We start from the raw sequence: 26,213 nt of genomic DNA, 5'->3' as shown, positions 1-26,213 counted from the left end.
AAAAAAGGTGAAAAAGTCATCATAGACTACTAGAACAAATTTCTTAACACTTTCATTGTAAAGATAACTATAAAAGTGTGAAATTTCCCCTTTTTTCTGTTTTTCATACAATGTGATCAAAGGACATAAGTGCCCGTAGTCTAAGAATCACCCACATATTGGTAGACCTCTTCTCTTCTTGAGGTCCTGATACCAGTTAACTGGCCACAAGCAAGTTTTCAGTTCCTTTGCAGGTTTCTGGAGTATGGGGAAGTGGAACGTGCAGTCTAGAGAGTGAAAAACCTACAGAAAAAGGAGGAAGATCATTCCCTAGCAGAGCCACACCTCTCCAAAGCGGGTACAGTCCATTTCAACTTATGGGGCGGCATCTTCATACCACCCTACTAACTCTACCCTCCCTGCAGGACAGCAATACTTCTGTACCAACGAAATGGAGCAAAGGATGCCAGATGCTGCAGACTATAACAGGTGTCATTGTACCAAAAGCCTTGGTGCCCTGTCACCGTGGAGACCCTGTATGGGTAATGGATGAAAAGACACCTAGGACTGTTCTCCAAAATTTCTTCCTCAGAGGGAGTTTTTCCTTACCACTGTTGCTCTGGGGGTTGGTAAGGTTAGACCTTACCTGTGTGAAACGCCTTGAGGCAACTCTGTTGTGATTTGGCACTATATAAATGAAAATAAATTGAAATTGAAAATACCTCCACTCCGAGGTCCTACAAACATGTGCACCAAAGAGAGTCTGCAACACTGCCTCAAACACCTGGGCCAACTTCAGAGCAGGGTCCCATGTCACCTGGTGAAGTACCCCTGTCACACCTGCAGTCATCCACAAGGACTAGGTCTTGGAGAGCCATTGTTAAGCGGACTCTACTTGTGAACTTAAAAACAAACAAACACAAAACAGCCATCTTGAGTGTAAAGAAATGTTATGAGGATTATGCAGATACGGTCCCAGAAAAAAGGTTACTTTGTATTTATGGTGTGTATTTTTGAGGACTATCAGTTAATGTAGGAATTTATTAAATACTTTGGTTGTGGGTTGCTTGTTCTGGCTGATTAATTTCTGCGCCTTCTCTCTTTTTTTAAGGTGCTATTGATCTTCAGTGACGGTTGAACTACTTGGTGGTTCCCTACCTGACCATTTGATGGTTGGATGAAGATTTAACACTTGTTAATTCCCCACTCGTGAGGAACTGTGGGTCATGCCACCCACTGGGCTCTATCTCTCAGGGATGTCCAATGTGGACATTCATTTTTGTCTGCATGTTTGACAGTTCTTTGTTGTATACTATTCACCTGATTCTTGTTATAGTAACAAGGTGAAGTCCACATTGGAAAGATGTTACTTCTAACTTGGCTAGTAAGGAATTCCCATTTGGCTGACCGGGTAGAGCCTTGGCTGCAAGTACGATCGAGCTGGTGTTTCAACCCCACTGTGGCCATAAAGATAGGTCATCCAGTCACATTATTGTTCATTTGGCCTAAGCAGCTGTTCAACCCTCTTGAGTCTGGTCTGCTTGAGATTTCTTCCTGGTGTTGGTAAGGTCAAACCTTACCTTTGTGAAGCACCTTGGGGCGACTTATGTTGTGATTTGGTGCTACGAATTGAAAGTACATTGAATTTATTATTGCTAAAGTGTCTACATTAACACTGCTCTTTCTACAGGATTTCCATAGGAACAGATCTTGCAACAAAAGTAGAGGTAGAATAATCCTCTCAGGTCTTTTGAGATGAAGGCAGTCTGCCCTTTGTTCTCTCAAAACAAGAGATGTGGCATTTGTTAAAAATGTACATTACTACACATGGTTTACATTTGCATTAAGAAGCCCATGTTATGGACCAATAGGGGACAGGTTGGGGGTGCGTGGCACAATGGGATGTACGGTGGCGGTAAGTGTACATGTGTTTTTAACACAGAGTCCAGATATTTGCGTTTGATAACAACAGCCACTACACAATCACAATATCAGAGAACAAATATTTGACAGTGTTTGCATTTAAACGGCACATTTTTAATTATTTACACAAAGATTTTTTTTTGTATCCTTTGTGAAGTATCACTTAGCATTATAAAAAAAAAAATTAAACCCTTTAGGTCATTATTGTTTTAAATAAAACTAAAAATTGCATTGAAGAATAAATGAAGAGAAATTGTTTGACTAAAAACAGGCTGAAGTCTGGATTCCGACTCATCCCTAATTAAAAAATAAAAACAGAATCACAAGTATGCAGAAAGATGTTTCTCCAGTCTAACCCCATTACTCATTTCTCCATGTTCCCTTTGGAGAGTTATTACGGCTCAAACGTCAATAAAGAATGTTTGATGGCCCCACATATTAAAAGTGAATGTGTTGTGATTCTGTGTGCGGAGTGATGGTACGTTTGTCGTATGTTTTGATGAGGGCTGGTGGCCGGTCTAACGCTCCTGTTGTTGTGTTTCTCTGCCGACCATCCGGACATCGTTTCCCCTTAGATGTCTCCTCTCAGAGCCATGCTTCAGTGCTGCTGTTTCCCAGATGTTGATACCGAGTCTGAGGAGGGGGTGCTCTTGGGGTCAGGATCCACTTTCACAGCCTCGCATGTAGTATGTGGTCATCCAGTAGGCAGGAAATGTGACTGAACCAGCAGTCTTTTTTTTTTTGCTGGAATTGCAAATCTGCTGTTTTTTTATTTCTGTCCAATCTAAAAACATCCAAGTTGTTCCAGTGAGCTGTTCAGGAGACATTCAGTATTTGATGCAAGCAGGAGAAGTGCTTGATGTGCATAAACTGTCCAGAGGATTCTCACAGTAACATCCTGTGCAAGTCCTCAAATAAAAACTCATCTATTTATTATAACAGATACATTTCTTCTATGCAGGTGGGAGACATTTCTAATTATTCATTTCTAAATAAACAAACAAAAAGAATGGGTGAAAAGTCATTTCAGTAAAATACCTGCACGCCTGAAAATCAACAGTAAGAATTGTAGAAAAACAATGATGGTTTTGTACTGATTTGTGTTGAGACCTATAAATACTAGAAAAGGATCAGACGTGGTGAAAATGTGTCAGTCACGAAGACGTTCTGGTTGATCAGCTCTAGGTGGAAGAGCTGCAGGTATCTAAGAGTTTCTGGATGAGGTCTACCTTTATGTAGCCTTCCAGAGCGCGACACAGCTTCCCGACAGTGCAGCCCACACTCCCACCTTTCATTTTCCAGCGCTGCAGCATCTGGTGCACCATCTCCGGTAGGCCGTCACGATAAAAGTCATGGTTGATGGTATCGATCTCCACGTCGGACAGATTCAGGCGCCGCGCACACTGCTTCCAGCTGGCGCCAATGTTTTTCCTCAGCAGATCCAAGTGCTCCTCGGTCACCGCGTGGTCCTCTGAGACAGTGAAGATATCACAGTTAAAGATATTACATATTTTTTTGTTCAACTGTGACGACGAATTATCCAAAGATTACCAATGGGGTTGTTTTTGTTGCTGTTTTCTTCAATGATTAAAGAAAGAGGACAGATTGTGGAGCCATCACAGTCACAATCAAATGATATCTGTGAGAGTTTGGAAATCAACTCAGACGATCCAAATAAATCCTGTGCTCTGGATCGCTTCAGGCAGTAACCTCTAGTGCTGTGAAATGAAGCCAAGTGGAAGTGCCAAGTCTTGCCGTTCCTTGAATGGCCAGTTGAGGTTGGCTCCAAAAGCGGGTCACTCCGCATAGACACCCATGTTAAAATGTCCAACTTTACAGCACATATAAAGATTACAGTCTGGCACAAAAAAAAAAAAAAAAAAAAGGTTCATATATATCTGTAGCTAGTTTCTCTGTTCATAACAGCTGTAAGGGGGGATTGTAAGACTAAGGGCAGCTCAGAACCTCCATGACCAGTGAAAGAACCAGTGAAAGTGAAAGGACCGAGACGTTGCCAGGTATGGCGGAGCCGGGGTCCCACCCTGGAGCCAGGCCTGGGGTTGGGACTCGCATGCCAGCACCTGGTGGTCGGGCCTTAGCCCATGGGGCGCGGCCGGGCAAAGCCAAAAGGAGCAACGTGGGCCCGCCCTCCTGTGGGTTCACCACCTGCAGAGGGGGCCATGGGGGCCGGGTGCAGAGAGGATTGGGTGGCGGTCGAGGGCGGGTGGCCCGGTCCATGCTCACAGCCCCTGGCTGCTGGGACGTGGAATGTCACCTCACTGGGGGGGCAAGGAGCCTGAGCTTGTGCGGGAGGTTGAGAGATACCGACTAGAGATAGTCGGGCTCACCTCCACGCACAGCATGGGCTCTGGTACCCAACTCCTGGAGAGGGGCTGGACGCTTCATGGATGGAATAACTCAGTTTACACCAGTTTAGCCAATAAACTTATAATTAATTAGGGACACGGTCACTGCGAGTGACAGCTGTGTGCTGGAGTCAGGGCTCCGCTACAAGAGGCTGCTATTTCCTGTGGACTCAACCCAACTGAATCAATTGTTTCCACTTTATCAACATTTTATTAGAGACCTAACATAACATGGCTTGCTTCATGGTTAATTGTACTAATGGATAATCAAAGTTGGCTAAATTTTAGTATTATTTCACTTTATATTAGCACTGTTAGCACTACTTGGCAGGTAGCTTGGTGACATTAGGGCAATGATGGTGTAACTCACTAAGGCAATATACTAGGCATACTTTTTACACTACCTGGTCAACAAAAATGTGCTAATCAAACACTTCAACTAAAGGCAGCCTGTTAGCCTTAGCTTTACTTGTTTAGGAAATGCAAGATGGGGTGTGTTTGGGCTTCATTCATCTTTCCCAGGTCACGGCGGTCTTGCCCACGCTCCACCCATTTGCCCATTTACCAGTTGGAGGGGATTGAGGTGGAATTAGGCATAGCCAAGATGGCGACATTTGGAGCTGCGTTATTTTTGTTTCAAAAGTGTTCTTCAGAGATCCTGTGGGTGATGTTACGGAGGATTTGTCCAAAACATATCAGTCTACAGTGAGAAGACCATTTTTGACATATTGTATTTTACTAGTAAATACTAAAGAACCCGTCCTCTCCAGTCCATGTTGCAACCTCGCCTTTATGGCAACTGTTGTAGTAATTGGGGCAATATTACTCTTCATATCCAGATCTGGATCCAGATCCAGATCCAGATGGCCTCAGAGAAGAACCAACCCACCGTGAGAGTGGAACCACACAGAGGAACTTCCCAATACCATCTTGCTGTTTCAAGGTGGGGTGATCTGTTTAACAATGGTCTCCACTGCCCACAACTGTATCTTTATTTAACTAGACAACCCTGTAAAGAACAATCTCTAATGTATATTTAAACTGGGCAACAGCAAAATTATATACATACATCTGTTAGAAGGAAGAAAAACTACTATACCGTATTTCTGAATGGCCTCTTTGAAGGGAGACATTGTCATTAGAGATGATGAACTATGGGAGGACTCCAATGCTGTGATACTCAGTTTGTTATTGTTGCCAATTTGGATCCCGTGGGCGTTCTGAATGAAGAGAGAAGCTGCTACAAAAACAAACACACAACCAGGTCAGCCAGTGCAAGAAGTGACTGTACAGTGTTAGAATGACCCAAAGGAAATGCCTCGTGAAGCAAACACTTTCTACATGCCTGAATCCTGAGTAGGTCCCTTCTTAGAGGTGGCCAAGTGGTGCCCCATGTCAGGAGCGCACGTATCAGACGCTGAGAAAGTTGGATATGACTGCTGACGGTCAAAGGTGGAATGTGGATGTTGCTGATTGTTGAGTGGAAGAGACGGGCTGCTGGTGGACATATGGAGGTGGGATGGTGGAGGTGTGGAAGAGGTCAAGGACTCGTACAGATCAGCGGCTGAATATGATTTTTCCTGGCTGGCGAACTGGGCCGAAGTCCAAGTATGGACCGAGGAAACACACCCGCGTTGATCTTGATCATTATGCTTTGTATCTGGATTACTAAACTGGTGTGACAGGAACGGATTTGAGTAGTTCGGATGGCAGAAAGGGGCAAAGTCAGGTTGGTCTTCGGAGGTGTAGCTGCCATGTGTGTGGTAGTGAAGCTCTCGATCCAATTTCCTCTCCAAAGGCAGATGACAGCTTCTAACCTTAGCGTCTGTCTGAATGTGGGACTCTGTGGACTGCACGGACAGCTCACACTCGATGGCGTGCAGGTCCTCAATGCTGGCTTCCACCGGGTCCGGAGCACTTCTTTCTGAGCTCACCAGAGAAGCTGGGTAATCTGCAAGGTACCAAGACAAAGTGAAATAAACTACACTTTATACATTTTCAAATCCAGGAAATTAGCAGCAACGCTCACCTGTGTAAAGATCACCGGAGGTCACTGATAAAAGCTTTATCTTCTCAATAAGGTCATCTGGGCCTTCATATAAGCTCTGCACGATTTAAAGAATTCACATAAGATTACCTTTATTGTCTCTTTATAATCTGCTGCCAAACACCTTCACCGTGCACACAAAAGGAGATTTTAACATGAATCGAGACACCGTTACCTTCAGATACGCTACGTCCTTCTCCACACTCGGTTCAAGATGTTTCATGTAGAAAGGAAACAAAGTGGAGTAGGCGTCTGCAAGAAACAGACAAAATACTAAAAGTGCACCAAACAAACGGCAGCGTTCATACGGGTTGGAACAAATTCTAGAAAAGCAACAAATCCTGACATGGTTGATTTCTGAATGTAGTCCCACGCTGAAGATGAACACATTCCTCACCACAGTGGGTTATGAACACGACAGCACCTGGCCTCCGTTAGCACCACCGACTGACAGAGGAGGGTGGAGTTTAGGAAATCTTTGCCGACTCGACGGTGTCTTGATGCTCGAAAGAACGTTGTACATCTGGATCTAATCTGACTACGCACACTTTATGTCCTACATGACACAAGATAAGAGCTATACGGATATGAACATATGATATACGGAATTTCACCCTTTTTTGGACCCTTCTTGAAGGGAGTATGAACCCAGTTTTTTGTATTTTTTTTATAATAGGCTCATCCTCTACAAAATATGTGAAAATAAAGCAAATCATGGACCAAGACCTGGGAGCCACTTGTTGATTTCTGCCCATGAGAACCTTTTAACGCCCCCTTCGAGTTCTGGTATTGGTTTATTATTATTATTATTATTATTATTATTTTGGATGTTGTGCTGGTTTTGAGTGACTATTTGACTGGTTTTGATACAGATAACAGACGACCCCATGCAGTATCACACTCTTTTTGTTTTCATGTTGAATTGATTCCCGTTCTGCTCAGAGTTGCCTAATCCATTTAGTTATATTTGCAAACTTTGTTGGCTGCGCTATGCACTCAAAAGTCTGGAGTGAGTGTGCGCACATGCAGCTTATGTCTGTCCTCCAAACAGCTGTTGGATGGGCTCCAATATTAAACCTTACCACTACATGATACTAAAATCACCTTTAACATGAATAAAACCCCCTTTAAAATGATAGTTGAGTCTCTCAGCAACAGTTAAACATGTTGCCATTATGGAATTAATATAGATTCCAGCTTCACTTAAAGCTTGCAGATCACCATTATTGTCATGATCTAGTCACAACTCAAATTCTCAAATCTGAATCTTCCGAATGGTTGACGAGCTGGGCATGTTACAACATGTCCTGTGAGGCTTCATCACGGAGGCGCTGTTGCTGCGCCATCAGCTTCGTGACGATGAATTTCACCGCTACTCTTTTCATGGCAAAATCTTCTGTCACAGTGGAATGTGCCGAAAAAGTGCTGATGTCCACCTCTTCCGCAATTTCTCGGATAATCACACGACGGTCCCACATCACCACAGCGTTCACTTCGGAAATGATCCGGTTGTTTCAGCATGTTGATGGCCGACCGGAGCGCAGCTCGCTCTCCACTGATGTGCAGCCGTCTTTAAACCGGTTGTACCACTCCTTAATTTGTGTGATGCCCAGAGGATCGTCACCAAAGCCGTCTGAATAATCTGAATGGTTTCCACCTGGCTGTCGCCCAGTCTGTGGCAAAATTTGATGCAGTCGCGCTGCTGCAGTCGCGCTGCTCCAGTCGTTCTGCCATTTTCTTGCAAAGAAAAAATGACGAGAGACTCCACCCATCCTCACACAAAGGCTGCTTACAAGCAAATGACACAACTGACAGGCGTGAAAAAAATCACGCATGTGCACGAAGGTTCAAGGTTGGCTCAAGCAAGCACACGTACTATAGGCGATTAAAACTAAAAAAAACTAAGAAATCACATGTACATAAGTATTCACAGCCTTTGCCATGAAGCTCAAAATTGAGCTCAGGTGCCTCCTGCTTCCACTGATCATCCTTAAGATGTTTCTGCAGCTTAATCGGAGTCCACCTGGGGTAAATTAAGTTGATTAGACCTGATTTGGAAAGACAGCTGTCTACATACAAGGTCCCATAATTGACAGTCAGAGCACAAACCAAGCATGAAGTCAAAGGAATCATCTGTAGACCTCCGAGGCAAGATTGTCTCGAGGCACAAAGTTGGGGAAGGGTACAGAAACATTCCTGCCGCTTTGAAGGTCCCAATTAGCACATTGGCCTCCATCATCTGTACATTGAAGAAGTTCAGATCCACCAGAATTCTTCCTAGAGCTGGCCGCCCATCTAAACTGAGCAATCGTGGGAGAAGGACCTTAGTCAGGGAGGTGACCAAGAACCCGATGGTCACTCTATGAGAGCTCCAGCATTCCTCTGTGGAGAGAGGAGAACCTTCCAGAAGGACAACCATCTCTGCAGCAATCCATCAATCAGGCCTGCATGGTAGAGTGGCCAGACGGAAACCACTCCTTAGTAAAAAGGCACATGGCAGCCCACCTGGAGTTTGTCAAAAGGCACCTGAAGGACTCTCAGACCAGGAGAAGCAAAAATGCACAAATGTCTGGTCTGATGAGACAAAGACTGAACTCTTTGGTATCATGTTTGGAGGAAGCCAGGCACCATCCCTACAGTGAAGCATGGTGGTGGCAGCATCATGCTGTGGGGATGTTTTTCAGCAGCAGGAACTGGGAGACTAGTCAGGATTGAGGGAAAGATGAATGCAGCAATGTACAGAGACATCCTGGATGAAAACCTGCTCCAGAGCGCTCTTGACATTAGACTGGGGTGACGGTTCATCTTTCAGCAGGACAATGACCCTAAACACACATCCAAGATATCAAAGGAGTGGCTTCAGGACAACTCTGTGAATGTCCTTGAGTGGCCCAGCCAGAGCCCAGACCTGAATCTGATTGAACATCTCTGGAGAGATCTGAAAATGGCTGTACACCGACGCTCCACATCCAACCTGATGGAGCTTCAGAGGTGCTGCAAAGAGGAATGGACACAACTGTCCAAAGATAGGTGCACCAAGCTTGTGGCATCATATTCAAGAAGACTTGTGGCTGTAATTGCTGCCAAAGGTGCATCAACAAAGTACTGAGCAAAGGGTGTGAATACTTGGTGATTTGTAATTTTTTTATTTTTAATAAATTTGCAGAAAAAAGAAAAAAAAAAAAACTTTTTCATGTTGTCGTAATGGGGTCTTGTGAGTAGAATGAATTTACTCAATTTTTTTTAAAAATCACAAAATGTGTAAAAAGTGAAGTGCTGTGAATACTTTCAGGATGCACCGTAAACAACACCTCAGTGTACCATGGACGGCACAAATAAGACTCATCAGGCACTGACATATCCCCCCGGTCCCCCCAAATTAGTAATAACGGACAGACAGATGGGCATGCTGATCGCTATATCCCCCCATATTTCATTCTGAGGTGATAAAATGAATAGCAGCCATCCCAAGGTGAAAGTTGTAGCCACGTAGGGGTCAATGAAGGATTACACAGCAAGTCAGAATTTAAAAATGCTCCAAAAAAAAAAAAAAAAAAAAAAAAAAAAACTTCAGTTACATTGAAAAGTACACCACATTATTTATCTGATCATAAAGATTCCAAAAAGGTTTACAACCCCTGGCAATAATTATGGAATCACCGGCCTCTGAGGATGTTCATTCAGTTGTTTAATTTTGTAGAAAAAAAAGCAGATCACAGACATGACACAAAACTAAAGTAATTTCAAATGGCAACTTTCTGGCTTTAAGAAACACTATAAGAAATCAGGAAAAAAAATTGTGGCAGTCAGTAACGGTTACTTTTTTAGACCAAGCAGAGGGAAAAAAATATGGACTCACTCAATTCTGAGGAAAAAATTACGGAATCACCCTGTAAATTTTCATCCCCAAAACTAACACCTGCATCAAATCAGATCTGCTCGTTAGTCTGCATCTAAAAAGGAGTGATCACACCTTGGACAGCTGTTGCACCAAGTGGACTGACATGAATCATGGCTCCAACACGAGAGATGTCAGTTGAAACAAAGGAGAGGATTATCAAACTCTTAAAAGAGGGTAAATCATCACGCAATGTTGCAAAAGATGTTGGTTGTTCACAGTCAGCTGTGTCTAAACTCTGGACCAAATACAAACAACATGGGAAGGTTGTTAAAGGCAAACATACTTGTAGACCAAGGAAGACATCAAAGCGTCAAGACAGAAAACTTAAAGCAATATGTCTCAAAAATCGAAAATGCACAACAAAACAAATGAGGAACGAATGGGAGGAAACTGGAGTCAACGTCTGTGACCGAACTGTAAGAAACCGCCTAAAGAAAATGGGATTTACATACAGAAAAGCTAAATGAAAGCCATCATTAACACCTAAACAGAAAAAAACAAGGTTACAATGGGCTAAGGAAAAGCAATTGTGGACTGTGGATGACTGGATGAAAAGTCATATTCAGTGATGAATCTCGAATCTGCATTGGGCAAGGTGATGATGCTGGAACTTTTGTTTGGTGCCGTTCCAATGAGATTTATAAAGATGACTGCCTGAAGAGAACATGTAAATTTCCACAGTCACTGATGATATGGGGCTGCATGTCAGGTAAAGGCACTGGGGAGATGGCTGTCATTACATCATCAATAAATGCATAAGTTTACGTTGATATTTTGGACACTTATCTTATCAATTGAAAGGATGTTTGGGGATGATGAAATCATTTGTCATGATGATAATGCATCTTGCCATAGAGCAAAAACTGTGAAAACATTCCTTGCAAAAAGACACATAGGGTCGATGTCATGGCCTGCAAATAGTCCGGATCTTAATCCAATTGAAAATCTTTGGTGGAAGTTGAAGAAAATGGTCCATGACAAGGCTCCAACCTGCAAAGCTGATCTGGCAACAGCAATCAGAGAAAGTTGGAGCCAGATTGATGAAGAGTACTGTTTGTCAGTCATTTAGTCCATGCCTCAAAGACTGCAAGCTGTTATAAAAGCCAGAGGTGGTGCAACAAAATACTAGTGATGTGTTGGAGCGTTCTTTTGTTTTTCATGATTCCATAATTTTTTCCTCAGAATTGAGTGATTCCATATTTTTTTCCCTGTGCTTGGTCTAATAAAGTAACCGCTACTGACTGCCACAATTTGTTTTCCTGATTTCTTATAGTGTTTCTTAAAGCCAGAAAGTTGCCATTTGAAATGACTTTAGTTTTGTGTCATGTCTGTGATATATCATCAAATCATAACAAATCGGCCCCAAGGCGCTTCACATAGGTGACAGTGGTAAAGAAAAACTCCCTGTGGCATTTTTGAGGAAGAAACCTCAAGCAGACCAATCTCAGGGGGGTGACCCACTGCTCAGACCATTCTAACAGTTACAAGTGTTGACCTTTACTTTGGAGACCAAGCATTCATCACAGCCAGAACTATTCCATATGTTAATCCTATTAGCTCAACCAATAATTTTCATCCGTTTTTACCAAAATTGGAGCCACTTAACCTTTTGACCCCTGTACAAATTGAAATCGACCTTTGACACCATTTGTGCTGTTTTTACTCCATAACATTCAATCATAGTTACTCCAAACTATACCTGTTTAGAATCTTTATTGATCAGAAAAATAATGTGGTACACTTTCAATATAACTGGAGCATTTTTAAATTCTGACTTCTGTGTGATTCTTCATTGACTCCTACCTGGCTGCTGCTACCACCCAGGGATGGTTATTATACATATTTGTGAAGGACATGGTACACTGAGGCTGGATTGGAAGTGTTATTTAGCTCTATATGGTAGTGATTAGTTCAAAATTGACTACTGGTTCATGGATTACAAGCCATCTGGTGTCTTTAGCTGTTTTTATTCCACCTCAGGACTTGTTGTTTCACTGCTACACACAAACTGATCCTTTTGTCCACTTACTATTATTACTGTTATTATTACTCAAAATACAATTCATGATATGAAAACAAACCTGAAAAAGTTGGTCTCTTTTGTGGATCCTGATCCCAGCACATCTTCATGAGTTCTATGATTTCCACAGGCGTGTCATGTGGAATCAGGCCCTCTAGTGGTCGCTCACCGTTACGAACACACAGGCTGACGTGGTCCTCGTTCCTGGCATCTGTACATGAAACAGTTTGGTATTACCAGTGGCAGGCACAGCAAACCGAAACGCCAGCTTCAATAGCTGCTAATCCGCTACCTGAAAAGTTAACTTTTATGACGCTAAACCGATAAACCGCAAAAAAAAAAAAAAAAAAAAAATTAGCAGTTGTTACAGCTAACCGATTGACACGGTACACTGTCGGCTACTGATAAGCCAGTTTCCAGTGGATGGCAGTGTTCTAGTATGCATGTTGATGGAGGGGGGTGATGAGAGGAGACTTATTTCCCATAATGCCTTTTGGTGCGTGTGTCAGTTAACATGCAAACCTTCAGAATTAGCGCATTACTTTAAAAGATATGTGCAATATTTTCACTTTGTACAAATGACAGAGTTGCCGTTAATGTCGATAAACTGTCCAGAATTAGTTTTTTTAATAAATGAAACCAGGAGTGAAACTCCAGAAAAAAAAAGCAGTTTCACTCATGGTTTCATTTATGGATGTGTAGCAATTTCCTACTTTTAAACTCTGATAAGACTGAAATGATAGTTCTTGGTCATAAATGGTAAATGGACTGCATTTATATAGGACTTTTCCATCTGCATCAGACGCTCAAAGTGCTTTACAATAATGCCTCACATTCACCCCAATGTCAAGGTGCTGCCATACAAGGCGCTCACTCCACACCGAGAGCAACTAGGGGATTAAGGACCTTGCCCAAGGGCTCTTAGTGATTTTCCAGTCAGGCTGGGTTTTGAACCAAGGATTCTCTGGTCTCAAGCCCAACGCTTAACCACTAGACCATCACCTCCCCCAGTGGTCCAGTGAGACATTGCATTAATGTGACCAGCTAACGCTGAGCCTAGGCTCATGTGTCATACATCACACCGATAAAGTAAGGAACCTTGGGGTAATTTTTGATCCTACGTTGTCCTTTGACCTCCACATTAGAAATATTACTAGGACTGCTTTCTTCCACCTGCGAAATATAGCGAAGATTCGTCCCATCCTGTCTATGGCTGATGCTGAGACATTGATTCATGCATTTGTTTCTTCTAGATTGGACTACTGCAATGTTCTATTTTCTGGTTTACTGCAGTCCAGCATTAGGGCTCTCCAACTGGTTCAAAAAGCTGCTGTCAGACTTTTGACAGGAGGCAGAAAGGTTGACCACATTACACCCATTTTGGCGTCTCTTCAATGGCTTCATGTTCCAGTGAGATCAGATTTTAAGGTTCTGCTACTAGCATATAAAATTGTTCACGGACTGGCACCTTCCTACTTAGCTGACCTACTTAAACCCTACGTACCGGCCAGGGCTTTGCTTTCTCAGGGTGCAGGACTACTTTGTGTCCCTAGGGTGAATAAGAAGTCTGCAGGTCACAGAGCTTTCTCTTATCGTGTCCCTGTTCTGTGGAATGATCTCTCTGCGTCAATTAAACAGTCAGATTCTGTAGAGACTTTAAAGTCTAGACTTAAGATGCACTTATTTTCCCTTTTGTATGGCTAGCATACTGGTATAGTATGTTTTTTTATGCTTTTTACTCTTTTAAATTCATTTTATTAGGAAACGGAGTGTGCCGTGGCCTCAACTTTATCTAAAGTCTGGATCTTTTAGTGAAGCTTAGGGCTAGTGATCGGCGATCACCTTAGTATTGCTTCTGTTTTTCTTGTTGCTTAATACTGACAAATTATACCTTATTTGTTGTCTTTCTGCTGCCTGCTTTTTTTTTCCTCTCTCTCGCTGTTTGAGGTGCAGCTCCATCCAGAAGTGGGAGTGGGTGTCTTCTTCTGCAAGCCTCCCGTCCTGTGCACCAGCATAGACTCCTAAAAAATTCTTGTATTTTTCTATTGTCAATTGTGTTGGTAGCATGACCGAAGCAGAGGGTCGCCCCTTTCAGTCTGGTCTACTTGAGGTTTCTTCCTCAAATCATCAGGGAATTTTTTCTTACTACTGTCACCTGTGTTCTTGCTCTGGGGGTTGGTAAGGTTAGATCTTACTTGTGTGAAGTGCCTTGAGGGAACTTTGTTGTGATTTTGTGCTATATAAATGAAAATAAAGTGAGATTAAGGTGAGAAATGGCAAAAGCCAAGGAAAAGGCATTTGGTGAGCTGGACAAGAAGTTGAATAGTAAGTAAGGGGAAAAGCTCTGGTAGCAATTGGCCAGCTTTCATTTTTATTTCTGATGAAAACATGTTGTGGCTAGCTGTCCCTGACTCTACTAGGTGTGCCAGTGAGGTAATTTTTAACATAACTCACTTTCATATGGTTCTTTGGTGGTGAGAATGACCCAAACAACAATGGCAAAGCTGTAGACGTCGGACTTCTCTGTGGAGGCTGTATGTACACTCTCCAGGTGTTCGGGAGCCATGTAGCTCAGTGTACCAGCGCCCCTTGCTCCAGTTGACTTGCTTTTATTGATCTTCCTGCATGACTCCTTTTTTGTGAGTTTGGTCCAAGTCTGGCAAATAGCCAGGCCAAGATCTGCAATCTAGAAATACAAAAAGGAAAAGTGTCTTATGACTGCAGAAGCTGGCTGTTTATGCTGTGAGCACATATAATCTGATACCTTTATGTGAAACTCCTTGTCTATTAAAATATTTTCTGGTTTGATGTCCTTGTGTATGATTCCTCTCTTTGTAAGGTATATCATACCTTCCAAGATCTCCACCATGATTCTACCTTTGATGGATATTGGCACATGCACCTAAAAACAGAGACAATGCCCAACTTTAAAAATAAAGCCTAGAGTTTAAAAAGTCAGTGTGATATACTGAGAAATAATAGCAAAACTACAGATATTACAATAAATTCATCAACCCTCTTTGGTGTCAACAATGTTATTACATTGACACTCTCTAGCATGGTAGACAGGTTGCCTCTCGGGATGAGTTCCATGACTAGCGAGCAGTCTTTATCCTCCATTATCACACCCAGCAACTTGACCACTCGCTCGTGGTTCAAACTGGCCATAACTTTGCCTTCTTCCAGTAGTGACACCTTACTTTTCCTACAAAAAGTAGAAAGAAAGAAAAAAAACAGTCCATGAAATGACAGGGTTGCAAAATTTCACAATCTTGAGTTTTATATTGGTTGACATAAAGCAATACAGAAACCCACAAAATCAACTGTTCAAAGTGTCAAATCACGTGACAGGTCTGTGAGATAAGAGCTGGGCTACCAATATGTAGACCAGTGGTCGATTCCCATTCACACCATCTGTGTCCAAGACACACTGTCCCAGTAGACCCAACTGTTAATGGGCACCAGCCCTCGCTGGGGACACAACCTGTGATGGACAGGTGTCCCTTCCAAGGTGAACTGTAGACCTTCATCTGTTTCACGCTAAAGAATGTGGAGAAAATCACCGGCACCAATTGGACCCAGTACCAGCGTGCACAAAGTATAGAATTTACAATTATTCTTTTGTGCATTATTATTACCATTATTAATCATACTAATCAAAATGGTGGTGCACAGTAGTGCAGTGGCTTCTCTAGCTCCCAGGACAAAATGTTGTAAAGTTGGTTTTAAAATTGCTTTTACAAGTCCTACCATCAGGATCAAGCATTAGACATATAGCCTAGCTGAACTTACAAAAATAAGGAACGCTTTGGACACTATAACAACATCGTCTCCCGATCTCAGAGGTACATTGAGAAGGCTACAGCTATTGAGAGCACAGGGCTGGTGTAGCAGAATACAGCGGACGGGAGGCAATAGGAAACAGTGTGCGCGGAAGCAGAAGTCGGGCAAGCGGGATGGCCTGATGGCTTAGCTAAAGGCTAACGCTACCAGACCACCAATCCCATCTCTGTTCCTGACCAACCTCAGCTCCTTAAATAACAAGCTGGACCTTATTCATTTGAGACTGAGGTCCTCCAGAGAAATAAGGAACTGTGCCATATTCTGTCAGACGGAAACCTGGCTATCCAACAACATGCCGGACTGGACCTTCCACATCGACGTACTGCTACTCTTCCATGTGGACAGAAACAGTCTGTCGGGGAAAACTTGCGGGGGCGGACCCTGTGCCTTCATAAACAAAGGTTGGTGGACAATCTGTACTCTTGTGAGCAGCCACTGCTCCAAGGTAAAAGAGCACTTAATTATGAAATGCCGCTGGCCACACGATCTGCCTCGTGAGGTTGCAGCGACGTTCATCATTATTGTTTACATCCCACCGGATGCTAATGCTAATGGCGTGCTAAAGCAGCTTCATGACAACATCAGTCAGCTCGAAAACAAGCACCCAGAGGCTTTTTACATGGTAGCTGGGGACTTTAACCACGTAAATCCGACGGATATTCTGCCCAGATTGTACCAGCACCGTCGCCGCACCCACACGGGGAAATAACACATAGGACCGTGACTATACAAACATACAAGTCACATACAGAGCTGTCCCATGCCCACACCTCAGCCTCTCTGACCACATATCCATCATGCAGGACCCTGCTTACCGGCCTCTGCTGTAACAAAACAGAAGACTGTCACCATGTGGCACAGCAATGCTGCCGTTATACTGCAGGACTGTTTTTGGTCCACAAAGTGGCAAGTTTTCAGAGAGGCTTCTACAGATAAGGAAAAGGTGGCTCTGCAGGAATCTATATCTGCTGTTCTCAAATTCATCTCCAAGTGTGTTGAAGACTTTACCACCACAGAGACCATGACCACCTACCCGAACCAGAAACCCTGGATGAACACCGATGTCCCCTGAACATTAGAGGAGCAGCTGTGAGAAGCAGTCGACACCTTCAGGTATCTGGGTGTGAAAATTACCAACGACTTCACTTGGAGCAACAACACCTCAGCTCTGGTCAAAAAGGCACACTAGCACCTGTACTTCCTCAGGAGGCTGAGGCGAGCTGGACTTGACAGTTCTGTTCTGGGGCCTTCTACAGGTGCATGGTGGAGAGTGTTATGTGCTCCTGCATCACTGTGTGGTACGGCAAATGCTTTGCAGTGGACAAGAAGGCTCTGCAGAGGGTTGTGAATGCCACACAGAGGATTGTGGGAGGCAGCCTACCAATAATAAACATTTACACAAATAGATGCAGTAAAAGGGCTTCCAGCACTAAAAAAAGACTCCACCCACCCAGCAAGCACGATGTTTGTTCCTCTCCCTTCTGGCAGAAGGCTGTGAAGCATCAGGTGCTGAACCACCACACTGAGAAACAGCTTCTTTCCAGAGGCTGTTGAGTTCTGGTGGAGCACTATACCTCTGCTCTGTCATGTGGAAGCATATATGATATGACAATAAAGAATCCTTGAATCCTTTTTCTTAAAAAAAAAAAAAAAAAAGGATACTCGAGAACAACAAACGGTTCTGACCAAGAAGACACCTACCAAGCTGGTTATTTTGTAATTGCTGAACAAGGCATATCTAATCAACACTGCCATAAAAAGCTACAGTTGTATGCAAATGTTTGGGCACCCCTGATAATTTTCATGATTTTCCTTTATAAATCATTGGTTGTCTGGATCACAAATTTCACTTAAATATATCATATAGCAGACAAACACACTAATATTTGAGAAGTGAAATGAAGTTTCGAGTATTTACAGAAAGTATGCAATAATTATTTAAACTAAATTAGGCAGGTGTATAAATTTGGGCACCCTTTGTCATTTTTAGTGATTTCAATACATTTAGCACTAATTATTGGAACACAAAATTGGTTTGGTAAGCTCACTGACCCTTGACCTCCTTACACAGGTGAATCCAATCATAAGAAAGGGTATTTAAGGTGGCCATTTACAAATGTTTCCCCTCTTTGTATCTCTTCTAATGAGTGGCAACATGGGAACCTCTAAACAACTCTCAAATGACCTGAAAATAAAGATTGTTCAACATCATGGTTTAGGGGAAGGAAGCTATCTCAGAGATTTCAGCTGTCAGTTTCCACTGTGAGGAACATAGTGAGGAAATGGAAGACCGCAGGCACAGTACTAGTTAAGACCCAAAGTGGCAGGCCAAGAAAAATCTCAGATAAGCTGAAGCGAAGGGTGGTGAGAACAGTCAGTCAACCCACAGACCTGCTCCAAAGACCTACAACATGATCTTGCTGCTGATAGTGTCTCTGTGCATCGTTCAACTATACAGTGCACTCTGCACAAAGAGATGCTGTATGATGCTGTAAGGCAGAGGAAGCCTTTTCTGCGTACACACCACAGTCGCTTGAGGTATGCTAAAGCACATTTGGACAAGCCAGCTTCATTTTGGTATGAGGTGCTGTGGACTGATGAAACAAAAATTGAGTTATTTGGACATAACAAGGGGCAGTATGCATGGCTGAAAAAGAACACAGCATTCCAAGAAAAACACTTGCTACTTACAGTAAAATTTGCAGGTGGTTCCATCATGCTGAGTGGCTGTGTGGCCAGTGCAGGTACTGGGAATTTTGTTAAAGTTGAGGGTCACATGGATTCAAGTCAATATCAGGAGATTCTTGAGAACAATGTTCATGAATCAGTGACAAAGTTGAAGGTGCACCGGGGCTGGATCTTTCAACAAGACAAAGACCCTAAACAATGCTCAAAATCTACTAAGGCATTCATGCAGAGGAACAAGTACAACATTCTGGAATGCCCATCTCAGTCTCCAGACCTGAATATTATTGAAAATCTGTGTTGTGATTTTAAGCGGGCTGTCCATGCTTGGAAACCAAAAAACCTGAGATGTTTTGTAAAGAAGAATGGTCCAAAATACCTTCAACCAGAATCCAGACTCTCATTGGAAGATATAGGAAGCGTTTAGAGACTGTTATTTCTGAAAAAGGAGGATCTACTAAATACTGATGTATTTTTTTCTGTTGGGGTGCCCAAATTTATGCACCACCTACCTTTTGTTTAAATAATTATTGCACTTTCTGTAAATCCTATAAACTTCATTTCACTTCTCAAATATCACTGTGTCTGCTATATATTTAACTGAAATTGCTGATCCAAACAACCAATGATTTACAAAGGAAAATCATGGAAATGAACAGGGGCGCCCAAACATTTGCACACAACTGTATGGGAGTCAATACCTTAGCATGCCCAAAGTATACCATTTGCCCAACCGTGGCACTTCTCTATGGAAGTGCAAAGCATTACTCAAGTATGTCAGAATGTAATTGGGGGAGGGGGGGATTTGACACAAAGGCGCTCCAGTGGTACTCAATGATCCTCTGAAGACACCCAGTACCAAAGACTTCTAGGTCACCGGTAGTGTTCAAATCTCACAACCATATTGTACTGGGCAGATCTACCTTGTTGGGGGGTGTTGAATGTCACTTGGCACTTGGTTGAATGTGCTGAAGGCATGCCCGTATTTGCAAGGTCCAAGGGCTAAACTCATTCCTGAAATTTTTAAAAATATATAGCCATGTCCCTGAATTCTATGGCAATGTGGGAGGCTAAATACTAGAACTGAAATGATTAATCAACAACTATTCTGATAACCAATGGGCAGGGGTGGTGGCCAAGCGATTAAGTGTGACTGTTTCTAGTGCAGAAAGTTCCCAGTTCAAGTCTTTCTAGTGCAGAAAGTTCCCAGTTCAAGTCCGTTCCTGCACATTCTCCATGCAATGTGGAGTTGCGTCAGGAAGGCCATCTGACATAAAACAAGGAAGAAGCTGAAGGGACTTACTTTTATTCTGATAATCAATCATTTTGAGTCATTAAAAAAGAAAAAAAAAAAAAAAAATTCTAATTCTGTGATTCCAGCTTGTTAGTAAATCCCTTCAGCTGCTCCCTTGTTTTTTACTCACGGTCACCACTGCAGATCTGGTGTAGATTTCCACAGGTTTTACACCGGATGCCCTTCCTGATGCAACTCCACATAAGCCAGTTTCGAGTTCCTCAGTGTGCATGTGCAGAGAGCTCCTAACACTTCCGGTTCACAGGTCAACGCATATAAACAGACTGCCGACGCCGTTCACGCTGGTAAGAAGACAGTGTTTTTGAAGCAACATGACAGTTTAAAGAGCCAAAAGAAGTCCCGGTGTGGACAGAAAACAGTATGTAAACATTTCTAAAGTCAGTAGTTGGACCACGTCGGCTCCGTTCTATGACGACACACTTCCAGTGTCTGGAAACGAAGCTGCAAAATGATCAGGCTGTGAACACTTTACTGTGTAAGACCAGTTTTTTGTTGTGAAAGTCTGTAGTTCTCACGTTCTCCTTAGAACTAAACTGCTGAAACTGTTGTATATATTTATGTTTAATGTTGTTCATTATGTCATGCTTATTTTTCTCTTTGTTTGCATCAGCTTTTCACTTATGCAAACAACATACTGGGTTGTCATAAATGTAGTTTTCTTATTTTAATATATCTTAAAAAAAAAGACGAGAGAAATTAAAGACTTTTATTTTCAATACATTGAGAGTCACATTTTTAATATGTCATTGAAATAAGAAGCTTTTTTTCACCTTCAGAATGGAGAGGTCAAAAATTGTTATAATCCTGGTCTGTTTACTGTAGTTACATTACAAAAAGATGGATTTTTTTTGGGGGGGGGGGGGGGGGGATTGACCACAAATGTAGGGTTGATTTAAGAGGTTTAAGAAAAGTCTAATGTTTTTCACTTTTTTCCCCACCCAGAAATGATGTGAACTGCTGCTGATGTTGCAAAGATGAGAAAAATTGCAAATGCCAGGATTCATGTTGAACGGGCTGTTGGGAGGATGAAATAGTTTGCCATACAAAAAAAAACAAACAAAAAAAACAGTGCCAGTTTGTCTTGTTCCAGTCCTGGATGACACTGTGTTCGTCTGTGCAGCACTTTGCAATTTGCTGCCCGCACTTGTACGATAATAATTAACAAATGACAACATATGTTAATATATAGAGATGTTTCTCATAAAAACAGTATGGGATGAGCAATGTTATTTAAAAGATGTTCAGCCTTGCAGTTTTGAAATGTCCAGGTTTTACTACACAGGCATTGGCCAGTTTACAGTAATTTATCGGTGACTAAATGTGACTACAAGATACATTCATTAAAAATGGTCTTTTCCCCACAAAGTTTTGTCTTTTTGGTATATTTCATACTTATTTGGCATACTGAATGTGCTAGGTGGTGGTTTTCAGTCCGAGATATATTTTGGGGCGCCTTTTCAATGTAACTCTTGAGTTGATGCTTTTTTGCTAGCACCGGATACAAAGTCAGAAACATTTAATGTTCAGACATTTTTTAAATTTAGATGCTGATGGGGAGATCTGCATGAAGATTTAGCAGATGACACCTTGGTCATCCGAATACAGTCATTGTAATGTGTAATGTTCATATTATTGGTACTGAATATTATAGTTGTAGATGGGTATTTATAATACAGTTCTTAGTCATTTGACTGGCAAGCAAAGCAAAGGATTGGTAATAGGATAATAATACACGTCTTTCAACCACTGTGAATCAAACTATAAGTTGGCTTTTCCTTCTCTGTAGTCTGTAAGGAGCCAGAGATGTTCCGATATGTCTCAGGACATCCACGGGGGCCAGTGATGGATTCCTTTCTCCTCTCCTGAATAAAATAAAAGTATATACTATAATAAAGACATGATTTGACTTCATTCTTTCATTCGTTGCATGACAGACAGAAAGCGTGGCCAAATGTGCATAATGTGTAAATAAAAATGGAAATAGGAATAATGGATAAAAATATATTTTATAATCAAAATTAAAATATTGAGACAGATAAACAGAGTTTATGTAGTGCTGAGAACACTCATCACTCCTACATTTTTTAAGCAGTCATCAGTTTTGCACCAGACAGGAAACTTTAACTTAATCTTGACTTAATCTCGCGCCGTCTGTTTAGAGTTAAACTTCTCTGAATTACTTTGAATTAACTTCTTCAACGGGAGTGACGACTGTTCTCAGTGTGTCATGAACATTATTTACATTTATGATAATATCTTGATTTTTGTTAGCGAGTTGTTGAGCTTCCTACCGGTGTGCAATTTTCTGGGTGATGTCAGCCAAGACACAAGTAACCAGAAGAAAAATAAGAAAATATTAGAAGTGCCAGACTGTGATAAGCTTCATCTATAGATCTCTTATAAATGCAGTAACTTACCGAGCAAACCGCCCAGGAGCTCAGCGAGTGGATTGGGTGAGACAACGCCGTCGACTTTCAGTAAACTGATCTGCTCGAAGTTGGTCTCCTCTTTTTACGTGGGTTTTACAGCACACTGAAGACCTGAGCACCGCACACTGAAGCTCAAAGCTCCTCCACTCTCCCCGTCGCTGATAAACCCCTTGCATGAAGAAACTACGGTATTTGTGCTGGAGATCCTCCTGTCCTGTGCACCAACAGCTTTTCCTGTATATTTATTTTGTAAATTGTTCTGTAATTTGTGTCTGTAGCATGGCCCAAGCAGAAGGTCACCCCTTTGAGTCTGGTCTGCTTGAGGTTTCTTCCTCAGAGGGAGTTTTTCCTTACCACTGTTGCTCTGGGGGTTGGTAAGGTTAGACCTTACTTGTGTGAAGCGCCTTGAGGCAACTCTGTTGTGATTTGGCATTATATAAATGAAAATAAATAAATAAACTACTGTAATCACTCCCGTTTCTACAAGCAAACTTGTCCGTACTTCATGGCCATGATCCTGAGAATGCGCAATGTTTATATGCATTAACCTTTGAACTTACCCAGCAGCCACTGTGGCGCTGAAAACTCGAAACTGGCTTATTACATGCAGAAAACGGTAGGGGTGGGGTTTGAAACCAAGCGCCCTAGCCACTTGGCTTATTTAAAACTGCCTAGATGTAAGGTGAATATCTACTAGGCTGTGAACAAAACACGTTTGAAGGTGTCATCTTGGGCTCTGGATGACACTGATCAACATTTTTCACCGTTTTTTTTTTTCCCTTCATGATTTTGTGGGCTTAACAACTAATCCAGAAAATAATTGACCAACTAATTAGTCATGAAAATAACACTGGAAATCTTCTAATTCTACGTTCAGCTGCATTCATCAATCAGCCCGTTTATGGAAGTTCTTTCCCATATTATCAAGGCTTGGGGGAGGGGGTTGCGACCCCCCTTGAGCCCCCCTCTAGATCTGCTGCTGTAAACTGCAGACTTCTAGGAACAGTAAAAAAGAAGACGATTGAAACAAACATGACTTGAATGGATGAGGTTTTGATTAAAGTAGACCTGCACTGAAATAAATGTGGTCAGATTTCAGAAAGAAATAGCTGATATGTATTTATAAGACCCTAAAGTAAATCTGTAAGCCCAAATTTGTAATTCAGCGGAGAAATCTTCATTTAAAAATGACAAATTTGCAGCTAAAATATAGCCCTCCGTGAAAACAGTTTGTACATCATCATTTCCATCATTTCCATTTACATCGTCATTTCCATGACGTCGGGGACAAGACGACGCGCTCACGGCTTCAGTCCGATCCCGCATTGAAATTGATTTTATCTGTTAGTAATGTTACTGTTATACACATCCTGGTTTCAACATCCAAAAGTAATCTGCAATGAATGCGAGATAGAGCTCTGCATGCTCAGATCAGCGGCGGCATCGACAGCGGGCGCCGTTCTTCCCCGATGCCTCTCTCTCACTGCCTCCGATGCGCTTACCGAGTGCATGCGCTCTTTAAATTCCGCTGCGGGCCACTCACACCCCCGTCTCTGCTGTGCAGCCGCAGACATGGCTCTGTCTACTGAATGGAGGTGCAACCAACAAGTCCAGAGACTACGCTCGCTGTTTTGATGCGGAGCGGCCGGTGACATCTGTTGCTCGCAAGGACAGACTTCTTGAGGCAAAATCCGCAGCGCCGCACGTCTCGGTAATCGGATCCGCAGAGCTCCGTGGCCGCTGAGAGAGGTTTATATCTTTTTAATGACTTGGATTCTTTGCGGGTCTCGCCTCCGTACCCCGCGACGGTAACACCGGAGGCGAAAGACAGTAGATTTTCAATGCGACACCACTCAATCAAACGGGCGTATGAAAAAGTCCCCAAAAATAATTTTCAAGCACAAATAAAAGAAATGTGTACTCACAAAGCGTACCGCAAGACAATATGAAGTTTTAAAAAAAGTAGATCCTTCCGTATAAGACAAGAAAAAAGGTGCAGATGCAAACTGATGTAAACAGGGCTGTGAAATGAAAATTGTGAAATCCGAGGAAAATTCGCAGGGGGCAGATTGTAGATTTAAAAAAAAAAAAAAAAAATCAGGGTAAAATATCAATAACATACCTAATAATAAAAAGCCACACATGCTTGTGTAAATTCCTGTAAATCCACTCAAAACCACAATGTCTTTTTTCTCATGAAAAAAGTCTACATTAATAAAAACTAATTTACATTGTTGTGTAAATTCATGTAGCCTAAATTCATTCAAAGCCACAATGTCTTTTTTTCAATCAAAGAAAGTCTAGATTAATGAAAGAAAAAAAGACACGTAATCTTTTCTGAAATCCTGTTTGAACAGCACAATGTTTATTTTCCAGAGAGAGAAAAAAATTCTTACCAGTTCGCTTTTCCCGTTCATCTTTCAGGTGTGTTGATGAAGCCAGCAACAATTCCACGGATTCTTGTCCTTATCACACTTTTTCAAAACGTCTTTCTCGCCATCTTCGCTCTGTCTGATGTCGCTCCGTGACACAGACATTGCAAAATTCTTCTCTTAAAAACTTGAAAGTTCGCGATGTCCACATGCTACGTTCAGCTAGCTTCGCACAGGAGCCACAGTGTCACCGCAGCAACCAACCAGTCCCGCTTTACGACAACGGCCAGGCTTTGAGTGGCATTTATTTTCCTCGAAACTCCGCGGATCCGAGGAAACTGATTTGTATCTGTAACACACAGATCAGTGTCCGCGGTCTTATAAAACTTGCATGATGTCGTAAAAAAAAGAGAATGCTTAGCAATAAACATTTTAAAAACTCAGTAACGATCACAATTAAAGAGTACAACACTGACACTCCCGCACCCCTCCCCATGATGAAATCCGCGGAATTCCGCGGATCCGCGGAGTTTTCACAGCCCTGCGTAAATCCACAAATTCCAGTTGGCGCGCGCAATGCATGCTGGGATAGGGTCTTCTCCCTGACGTCTCAGCAGCGTCACGGATGTGAATTTTGCGGAGGGCTAAATTTTAGCTGTACATTTCTCATTTTTAAATGAAGATTTCTCCGTTGAATGACAGATCTGGGCTTGCAGACTTACTTTACTACATTCAGAAGGATCTTAAGAAAAACTGCAAGCAAAAACTTACAGAACGAACACACACACCACTAAATGTGAAATCCCATCTAAAAATAAAGTACAAAACACATGATCCGTTCAGGCCGAGGGGGGAAAACCCACAAGGCACCTCATCAAACAATGGAACCCAGCAGAACTCACTCGTTTCGAAGCTGGCCAGTGTACATGGTCTTCATCACCACCTGGCCCAGGGTCACGTGGTAGCACAGGTAAACTTCTCCAAATCCTCCGTAGTCCAGAGGCTCTTTTTTAATCAAATCAGACTGTCTCATCTGAAGATCAGACCGACCTGCGGTGGCCATGACTGGATCGGAACCACACAAAGCTCACAAAACCCAAAAAACAAACGGCACGAATCTACCGGGAGGACGAACGTGAGCGCTCACGAAACGGAATCACTCATCCAGGAAATCAAAAGAGCGATCAAAAATAAAATAAAAAAGACAAACAACACCTTAAAACTTCAACCGGAACTAAAATAAAGTCGTACATCCGCCTTTTATTATGAACCTGGGGCAAATCTGTCACCAAAAAGTACAGTTAAAACAAGTTTCCTCGTAGTTGTGGGATTT

General features: G+C 42.4%; 1 protein-coding gene and 1 long non-coding RNA gene across 2 annotated transcripts; one reads left to right on the top strand and one right to left on the bottom strand.

Annotated features, from left to right (window-relative positions):
* The first annotated feature begins 52 nt into the window (after nt 1-52).
* Nucleotides 53-22,868, top strand: LOC117522256. Its single transcript, XR_004564186.1, has 3 exons — nt 53-1,536; nt 11,612-11,622; nt 22,846-22,868. It is a non-coding gene; the product is annotated as an uncharacterized LOC117522256 (long non-coding RNA).
* ripk1l (receptor (TNFRSF)-interacting serine-threonine kinase 1, like) lies at nt 2,669-26,213 on the bottom strand. The gene is made up of 10 exons (XM_034183645.1): nt 25,783-26,213; nt 15,279-15,441; nt 15,001-15,138; nt 14,691-14,922; nt 12,298-12,447; nt 6,491-6,567; nt 6,298-6,373; nt 5,614-6,219; nt 5,368-5,508; nt 2,669-3,373 (listed from the first exon to the last, which is right to left on the bottom strand). The coding sequence occupies exons 1-10, from the start codon at nt 25,941-25,943 to the stop codon at nt 3,084-3,086; spliced, it is 2,034 nt and encodes a 677-aa protein (XP_034039536.1). The 5' UTR covers nt 25,944-26,213; the 3' UTR covers nt 2,669-3,083.

This window comes from Thalassophryne amazonica, chromosome 12 (assembly GCF_902500255.1).
Source record: "Thalassophryne amazonica chromosome 12, fThaAma1.1, whole genome shotgun sequence".
Classification (NCBI taxonomy): Eukaryota; Metazoa; Chordata; class Actinopteri; order Batrachoidiformes; family Batrachoididae; genus Thalassophryne; species Thalassophryne amazonica.
Note: the sequence above shows the minus strand (reverse complement) of the source record. Positions and strands in the feature narration are given on the sequence as shown.

What these genes read in the sequence shown, in the direction of transcription:
- ripk1l (XM_034183645.1), bottom strand. Translation starts at nt 25,943, where the DNA reads ATGGCCACCGCAGGTCGGTCTGATCTTCAGATGAGACAGTCTGATTTG. An exon ending in CCATGCTAGAGAGTGTCAAT is followed by an intron (nt 15,139 to 15,278) that starts GTAATAACATTG and finishes CTCTGTTTTTAG; the next exon opens with GTGCATGTGCCAATATCCAT. An exon ending in AGAGGCCATTCAGAAATACG is followed by an intron (nt 3,374 to 5,367) that starts GTATAGTAGTTT and finishes TCACTGTCTCAG; the next exon opens with AGGACCACGCGGTGACCGAG.